At 44.6% G+C, this 9,171-nt stretch overlaps 1 protein-coding gene across 2 annotated transcripts in view; it reads right to left on the bottom strand.

The window, feature by feature from the left end:
• The window catches only part of ZNHIT6 (zinc finger HIT-type containing 6), a 61,959-nt gene that overhangs the window by 37,551 nt on the left and 15,237 nt on the right, over positions 1 to 9,171 (bottom strand). For both annotated transcript variants that reach the window (XM_019531160.1, XM_019531161.1), the window contains exons 7-9: positions 3,432 to 3,500; positions 2,250 to 2,330; positions 1,051 to 1,131 (exon numbers count right to left, since the gene is read on the bottom strand). In XM_019531160.1, the coding sequence (XP_019386705.1) occupies positions 1,051 to 1,131; positions 2,250 to 2,330; positions 3,432 to 3,500 (231 nt within the window). The remainder of the gene's footprint in view (positions 1 to 1,050; positions 1,132 to 2,249; positions 2,331 to 3,431; positions 3,501 to 9,171) is intronic.

Genomic DNA, 9,171 nt, shown 5'->3' with positions numbered 1-9,171 from the left:
ACCTTCAAGAGCAGATTGGATGCTTATCTTGCTGGGATCCTATGACCCCAGCTGACTTCCTGCCCTTTGGGTGTGGGGCTGGACTCGATGATCTTCCAAGGTCCCTTCCAGCCCTGATGTCTATGAAATCTATGAAATCTTACTACTTTAAAAAAAGCAAAATGAAAAATTGGCACATCATATGAAAAGACAGACCTGCTAGCTGTCACTTTAGTGACCAATGTTACAGATATTAACATGCAGTCTGAGAGAAAACATCAAGAATTTGTAGTTGAATTTTGTCATTCAATTCCAGACTATATAATTCACTCACTCGTGCCTGGAGTTTATGATGAAATGTATCATGGAGGAAATAGGTTGTCCACTTACAACAAACATAGGGTTGGTGGTTTTTGTTTTTTGGGTTTTTTAATCACCTTAAAAAAAAAGAAGAAGAATAAAGAATGCGTTGCAAAATTTCAGGGACCAGTTAGACGACACTATGCTTGTTACAGATGAAGAAAGGAATGCAGTTTAGGAATTTCAACTAAGAATTACTGGTCAACCACAATACAATATGGTATTAAAGCTAGTACATAACCTTTACAATAAACAGTGACAAGAGGGCTGAGTATTCTAAATAGTTATTCCCAATATGATCGCTACAATTCTTTCTTCAGCTTTTACATTTTTAAATGTTGATGGTTCAAATTTTTTGTAGTCTAGAGCTAGTGCAATAAATCATACAATTCTAAAAACATTTAAAAAGTGTTGCATTCAGAAAAACTGGAGTTTGAAGTCTGACCAGATAATAGTCTTGAGGGAAAAAAAAACAGTGTCCTGGGTTAACTTGGATAAATTTTACACAGGTCTAGACAATGAGTTACTGAAAAGAAAATGAAGTACTATTTTTAATTTCCTGTATCTCGATTGAAGTGATTTATTCTGAAAGATTACACACACATATGCTAGCCTTTATGACAATACTAATGAGTATGAAACGCATTTAACAAATAATTTTTTCCTAAAAATACACAAACTGAGACTACATACCAAAAATAGATTTCTTACCTGACAGAGTTATGTTGCCTGTTTTCTACTTTCATTAAAATTTGTACATCCGACTCAGGAGACATTGTGTAAATTTTTAATCTGAAAAAGGGAAATGTGTAATAATTGATGGTACCTTACCAGTCATATCAAAAGGCAGTTTAAAGCATCTGTTACTTTTAAGAGACTGTACTTTTTACAAGTCAATAACCAAAACAGTATTCTTGCCCATGAAAATTTGAGCTTCCTGATAGCTATTTTTTTTTGATATTCTATAAAAACGGCTCTGAAACAAAATTGTTTTTCTTTTTTAAGTAACAATGCCATAATTTAAAATAGGGGTAGGAAAAGTCTGTTCCGTGGACTGGATCAGGCTTGTGGCAGACTCCATTTCCCAGCACCCCTGTGGCAGCAGCTCCTTCTGGCTGCTGCCACTGGACCACCCCCGCTGCCTCGGCACTGTGCACCCCTCACCCACCACCGGAGGCAGGACCCGTGAGGGCAGGGCAGATAGCTGGGAGCAAGACAGGTGGGTCAGGCCACCAGGCTGTGGTGACAGCAAGGGACCGGACCTAGGGCACAGCTGCGATCCACTGCCTGCATGCAGCACGTATGGATTCTGCAGGCAGGGGCGTGCAGGGAGCAGATCACAGCTCTACCCCAGCTCCAGCCCCTTGCTGTCACAGCCACAAGATCCCGGGTCTTCCCAGCCTCAGAGCAGCTCCCCACACAACTGTGTGCCCTACTTACACCACTGCCTGCTAGTCACCCTGGAGCCCCTGGGGGATGGCCGCGACAGTGCAAGCCCTGGTTCTGTGGCCCTGTGCTGTCACAGGCCCGCCACTCCTGGGTTCTTCATGGAGACAGCCAGGAGCTGCATGAGCAGGGGCTGCTGAGAAATGGAGTCTAGCCACCGGCCAGATCTGCCATTTCTCCCACCTGTGACTTAAAGTAATACTAGTAGTCCAAAGACTATCGGGCTATTAATTTCATCTCTACTTTTAAATAATTGATTTTTTAAAGTTTTAGTGATTTAGATTCAACGGCCATTTGATTTCACTCAAAGAGTATTACAGTTGATTTTCTTCACAAGGATGAAGAGTGCATTATTAGATTGTAACTCACTTTTGTGGAGTGTGGAATAAAAGTGGGAAGTTAACCATTAACAAGATTTTTTTTTTTTTAATGGTTTGGGTATTTTAACAATTAATCACACCTACCTTTGACGAATTACAGGATCAGACTCTACTGGATCAACATAATGCTTAAGGATTTCACCTAGCATTTTATCATCTGGCACCCTTTCTCCAAAGAAAAAAAAAAAAGGAAAAAGAAAAAGAAAAATAGCAGCATTATAATTTATGCATGCAGAGAGCAATACGAGATGGACTAGTCTCTGTGGCTATATGTGACAGGACTAAGAGCAATGATCTCAAAACTGAAGCAAGAGAAATTTAGGTTGGATATCAGGAAGAACTCTCTCATTAGGAAAGAGGTTACACATTAGCATAGGCTACCCAAAGAAGTTGCAGAATCTCCATCCTTGGAAGCTTTTAAGAGTAGGTTAGGCAAACAGTTGACAGGATGGTTTAGTCAGGATGATCCTGCCTTGTGCAGGGGACTGGACTAAATGACCTCCTGACATCCCTTCCAGTCCTACTATTTTATTTCATGATTTATGAAAGCCAATTTCAGGAGACTGTATTTACATAATCCTGCCCAGTCCAGTAATACATGCAAGTGGTACATGTGCATCAACATGGCACAAGCAGTTCTAGCACACATTGAAACACTAGAACTTAATTGGCACCTGGAAGGAAAACAGAGAACTTGCTCCTTATTCTCCACTCACCCCTGAAGCTGGAAAGGATATATCCAGTTCCTGCAGCATTAAGCAGGAGAGAAACTACTTCTCAGATTTTTCTATCCCCAAAGTCACATGACAAAAGAATTGATCAATAATGACAGCTGTACTTCTACTTTCATGCAGTTTGTAGTTTCCGTTAGAAGACAAAACAGCAAGCATTCCATCAACCACATTTAAGAGTATGGGTATCTTGCCAGAGAGAGACACGTTTACTATATGGCTCATAAAAAGATGTTGGGAGTGTGGCTAGACACCACCGTATCATCATGCTTGTGAACAAAAAGTATCACGTTTCATATACAAGCTGCGCTTTTCAGTGCAAACAAAATATTCAGTTCACACTTTTAGGTGAAACAAAACCAACTTTAAAAAAAAAAAAAAAATCAATCAATCCTAAAGGTCTCTTCACTAAGAGTGAAAAAGAAAGCTTTATTTATTCACATTACTATGTAAAAAGACATGGCTGAAAACATATCAAAATAGTTTGAGAGAAGTTCTTTCAAATGACATGACTCTGTTCATCACATCCAGGTACCTTTGTATTGTGTATTCAGCATGACAGTGGGGAAACACAAGTTTCAGGTGCCAGTAAAATTTCTGTTCCCTAAAGAGAGAAAAGTTGAGCACATTTCAGATGCGTTACAAGTATTAGTTGACAACTGTTGCTTATTATTTATATTATGCTAGTGTCTAGAGACTTCAGCCAAGATGATGGCTTTTATACAGCTAAAAACAAAAGGTTACAACATAAAGCCATTATCCCCCTGTTACAAGATATGAATTGACGCACAGAAAAAAAAAATGAAGCAATTTACTGGAAGATAGCCCAGGAAGTACTAGGGAATTATTAAGAAGTAGAGACAGAAATTAAACCCAGATCTCCTGAATCCCTTCTAGTCCAGTTCATTAATCATAAGACGAGCTTTGTTCTCTAGCCAGTACAATTACCATATTTTCTTGCATATAACATACCTGCAAATAAGAGACGAAGCTTGGTTTTGAACAGCAGAATGAAGAAAAAAAGACCTGGTGTTGAAAATACTGTTAAGTACTGTATGGTGTTTTCTCAGGGAAAGCACAAGCACCTGCAGAAGCAGAACACTGCAGCTGCTCTGTTAACACCCTAGCCACAGGACATTACAAGTGTTGCTGACTAAGAGAAATTGCCTGAGCCCTCTTCACTTCTCAAGCTGAGCTTTGCAGACAGCCAACAGCATCTGCCAGATCAGCTGGAACAGTGGGGGAAAGGCAGACAGAAAGCAGGGCACTTTGCAATGGCGAGCGAGATCACCTAGAGCATTGGGGAGATGCTTCCTTTTGACAGCCAGCCATTCTTCTTAGTTGAGCAGCCAGGGTTCAGGTGGCTCATGGCACTCGTGGCCCCATCCTACCATGTGTCCACACCCACTACCTTCAGTAGGAGAGTGGTGCCATCCCTGTATGAGGCATGCAGGGAGTATTTGAGGGGGAAGCTGTGCAAGGCAGGGCCGTAGGTGGCCTTACACTTCACCTCGTACATCTGAAGCAGCCACAGTGGTGATCATGCCTACCTCTCCCTCAAAGGGCACTGGTCAGCCTGTCAGTGGGCTCTCCTTCAAGCAGAGGTGACGGATGAGTCCCACACAGCGACCGAGATCATGGGGGTCATGAACCGCTTGATGCAGGGGTGCGTCTTGCTGGGCAGGGCAAGCTGACCCGCAGGTTCATGGTCACCGACAATCGGGCCAATACGGGCAAGGCAGTCCATGATGCCAACTTTGTTGGCATCCACTGTGTGGCACCCAAGTTCCACCTCACTGTCAGGGATGCATTGGAGGGGGACAGGGCTGCCGGTGAAGGCGCCAGCACCAGGCTCATTTCCAAAGGCAGGGAGGTGACAGGTTACTTCCACCAGAACAGAGATGCTGCAGGACAAACAAGCAGAGCTGACCGGATATCCCGCAGTACAAAATCATGCAAGATGTAGCCACTCGGTGGTAATCCACATACCTGATGCTCGAGGCTGGTGGAGCAACAGGCCATCCATGAGATAGCCTTGCTCGGGGAGATTGGGATCAATGGTTCCCCTCAACAGGGCTGAGTGGGATACCACTTCCCAGATCTTGGTGGTCCTCAAGCCCTTCCTCAAGGCCACTGAGATCCTCAGCGCTGTCGATGCCCTCCTTAGCCAGATGATCCCCATACAGAGGGAACTTCAAAGCCAAGTGGAGAGCTTCCAGGGGTTTGAATGTTCCTGGCTGGGGCAAGCTGCTGTCACCAGATATGTAGGCACTGGTGAGATGGTTGAAGAAAGGCATCAGGAAATGGCTTATCCCATGAGGTCCAGTACAGTCCATGTGCTGGCTGCCATGTGTGACCCAAGGGTGAAGGGGAGCTTATGCAGAAGCCAAACCCTGAATCAGTGGACGGAGGTGCTGGTGAAGAGAGTCAGGGAGGCAGAACAGCAGAAACGAGGGGATGTGGAAGAGGGGGATCCACTGTCCTATGCTAGCATGCCACCCACCAGCCAGTCTCCTCCTCCACCACAGGCGCTACCAACGTCGGCCAAGGGCATGGCTTCCATGGTGGGGTCCAGAGCCATCAGACCCCACCATCAGGCAGGCAGCCCCAAAGGCCTGAGTGCTACATATCTCGGCAAGGACGTGGAGCTGCTGCTGTGCAACCCCTTGGCCTACTGGGCAAACTGCAGCCAGATGTGGCCAGATCTGGCCACGGTTGTCTGGGAACACCTGTCCTGTCCACCAACTAGTGTTCCAAGAGAGAGGGTGTTCAGCATTGCTGGGGATGTAGTGACACCTCACCACACCTCCCTGGATCCTGGTTTGGTGGAGCAGCTGGTGTTCCTAAAGGTGAACCTCCCATCACTGGGGTTCCCCAAGCTCCAGGTGCCAACAGAGTGAATGCCACCGTCCTCACTCCATCCACACCTTTTTCCTATTTTCATTTTTAAAAAGCCATTTAATGCCCCTCTCTCAGAGCTAGAGGGGGTACTCACTGCATCACCAGCCAGCAGGGGACGAGCATGTCCTTGCTGAGTTCCCATGCCAGAATGAACTTGGAGGTATGGGCTGGGGCTATGGGGAAGAAGGCCCCAGGCCCTGGGCATGACCACTAAAATAGCACTCTGCCAGGGTCAGGGAGGCCTGGTGGGATTGCTGGCGATACGGCAACTTCATAAATGCCAGGACCAAGGATTCCCTGGTGAAAGGCAGGTAGGAGATACCATAACCTCCAGCTACTACACACACGCACAGAGTCCTGGCTGGGGAAAGTCCAGACCCATCACGTTTTTGACAGGCCTGAGACTTGCTTGTTGCAGTGGAGTTGTGAGGCTCCAGGTGAGCTCAGCTTAGCTGCCTGGGATGCTAGCTTTCGGGCTGAAAAACCCTTTGTTAGGCTGAGTAAACATCTGCAATTGGTGCGTGTGCGCTGTTCCTGGATGGAAGGAATAGTAAAGAAGCCAGAGGCTGGCATACAATGCAGGCAAGAAAGCCAGTCAGTAAAAATGGAAATGGAGGTGTTGGGCGGGGGTGGGGTGGGAGGTGGGGGCATAATATAGCAATGCAGGTAAAAGTGCAGAGGTACTTGGGGAGCCAGATGTCCGGCAGTGAGTCAGAATTCCATTGTCAATATTGAGTCCATGAGTTTCTGTACCTAGGAGGCTGATGAAGTGAAGTTCATAGGCCCGGCTGTGAAAAGTGGTTCCCAACAAAGCACTGTTCTGTCGAAATGGAAGTTGAAACAGAACAGTGCTGTTCTGCACAGCCCTAGTAGCAATATAAGTAGGCACTGGGAGGTAATACTTGATAAAATGTGCGCATTATGCTACTGTTCAGGTAGGGGATAAAGCAGGATGGCACCTGAAACTACCTGGTTTAGAGGCACGAGCTTTCATATGCAATGGCCTACTTTGTCAGGTGCTAGCATGCTAAAGGCATCTGATAAAGTAGACTTTGCCTATAAAAGCTCATGCCTCTGAGCCAGTTAGTCTCTCAGGTGTCACCCTGTCCTACCATCTGCTAACCACCACTCTACTATTCAGACAAGACATTTTATTCTGTGCTCTGATAATGGGGCCTCAGAATGAGATCTGGTTTTCCTTTTATTCTTATTTCAGAAGATGCCTTCACTGAGTGAAAAGGAGCACAAGTGCCTGTCCACACTGGGAATGAGCAGGTTTGCCTTTGGTACGTTTTAACATAAGCAGCAAGAAATAGGGTAGGACTGGGTATCTTCTTTTCCCAGAAGGAAAGAGATGGAAATTGGAACAGAGAACCATTTCTTTGGCAAAGTAAAAGGCTGCTTCTTCTCCAGATATACAGAGAATATATAATAATCTGTTATCTGGGGCTGAAGATCACTTTTTATACAAACACACTGAGATAACTAAGTAGTACTTCTTCCTAATGGGTCCTTGCAAGCAGGACCAGTCCAGGTCCCTGGAAACCTGAAGGGAAGCAATCCATTTAAAACTGCAACTGTATGATCAGAGAGACTCTTTTTAGACATTCATGCTCTCAGCTAACCTATGGATTAGTTGAAGGGCTATCAATAGGGGAAGTCTGAACACCAAAGTTAGATATTTGATTCCCTGCCAAAAAAGTCATACTGTTTGGGAAAAAGGAAATACTAATTTTTTCACAGTACTACTATTCAAATGAGCTTGGGTGATTCACTTCACTTCTTTTAAAAATCACTCTGATCTGAAAATAAACAAGAACTGTTATGCAGAAAGGAATTAGCAAGGTAAAGTAAAAAACAGAGCTTAGAATTGGAGGGCATCTTTCAGACTTAACCAAGATATTAAGTCATCATGCACTATAAGGCTTCCATAGCAAGTTTGAATAACTAGAAAAAAATTCTACTACACTGTTACTACCTCCATTGCAAAGCACCCCTTAACATCAGCAAATTCTGTAAGTTAAGGTGATAGGACTGTTCATAGCAGATATTGCCGCAAGAAAGCCTAAAGCAGATTCATAACTAGTTAATATTAAAACCAAGGAACTTGGGTCCATATTCGACTGACTTCATTTTCTGTTATGACTCAGTTGGGTAATACAGTCTTCAAATATAATTGACATGTACTGTGCTCATTTTGTATATGATACAATTAAAATCACAAAAGTCAACTGAAGTTGAGCAACAGATCACTACTGGAAGTGCCCCATGCCATTAAGCTACCATGGCATGCCACTTTGTGGTTGTTTTAAATACCAAAGTAATGATTCTAAAGCTACCAAATAGCATAGTTTTGGATGAGATAAAGCACACTCTTGATGTCAGCAAAAGCAATGCCATAGTCTATTCCAGCAATATTCAGATTTAACTTCCTATTGTGGGTATTTAAAGCAGGAACACACAGTATTCTAAGCCCAAATAAAATATATTGAACTGTCTCGCTCCAAAGTAGGCAATCTGATTTTCAGTTATTCAAGCTTGTTAGTAGATACTGTTTTCCCTAAACAAATATTCCCCTCACCTGACCCAAATTATTTAATATTTGCATTTTTCTTCACTAATTTCTTTATACATGTATATAAGCTATTTTTTCTGCAGGCCACAAACACCAAGACTGTTGTCATTTTGAATCTTTAAATACTTCAGGTACTCCAACAATATGGTGGCAGCAGCTAGATAAATAAAAAACAGGATAATAGTCCCTTCCTGGTAGGATCTTTTGGATGTTATAGGCAGTGTGTAGGTGAGATGAGGGGCATGCGTGCACAACATTTTAAAGCGGCCTTAATGATTTTGCACCGATTTAATGGTGGCGGTGTTTGCATACATTGGCGGAGTATTGTGAATTAATTACAGCCGCTGTAGGAAATTCAGCAGCATAATGCAATGAGCCTGATCTATTCCCGCCCCCCACTGGAGCCTGCCTGCCTCAGCTGCGCAGGGGCCCGGTGCTTCCCTCCTCAGCTGCAGTGCCCCCCAGGACCGACTGAGCTGGGTGCCTGCGGGCTGGTGGCTGCCACTGCTGCAGAGGGAAGCACCAGTCCGCTTGCCCGTCCCCCCCAGCCCAGGGACCACTCCACCAGCCGGCAACTCACCCTCCCCTTCCTGCTGCTAGAGAGGCAGGTAAGTCAGCAGGGTGTGTGCATGATACAGGGGTTTAAAGGGCCCTAAACTGAAGCGGTGTTTTTAAAAACCCACTGACTCAAGAAGTCTATGGGGCAACGAGAAGCAAAGCGCTGCTCAACCTGGTACTGGCTACGGGGGACGACCTAATCGGCGACCTAGTGATCGATGGGAAGCTGGGTGACAGCGAC

This window comes from Crocodylus porosus, unplaced genomic scaffold (genome assembly GCF_001723895.1).
Source record: "Crocodylus porosus isolate Cpor-Errol unplaced genomic scaffold, CroPor_comp1, whole genome shotgun sequence".
Taxonomy (NCBI): Eukaryota; Metazoa; Chordata; order Crocodylia; family Crocodylidae; genus Crocodylus; species Crocodylus porosus.
Note: the sequence above shows the minus strand (reverse complement) of the source record. Positions and strands in the feature narration are given on the sequence as shown.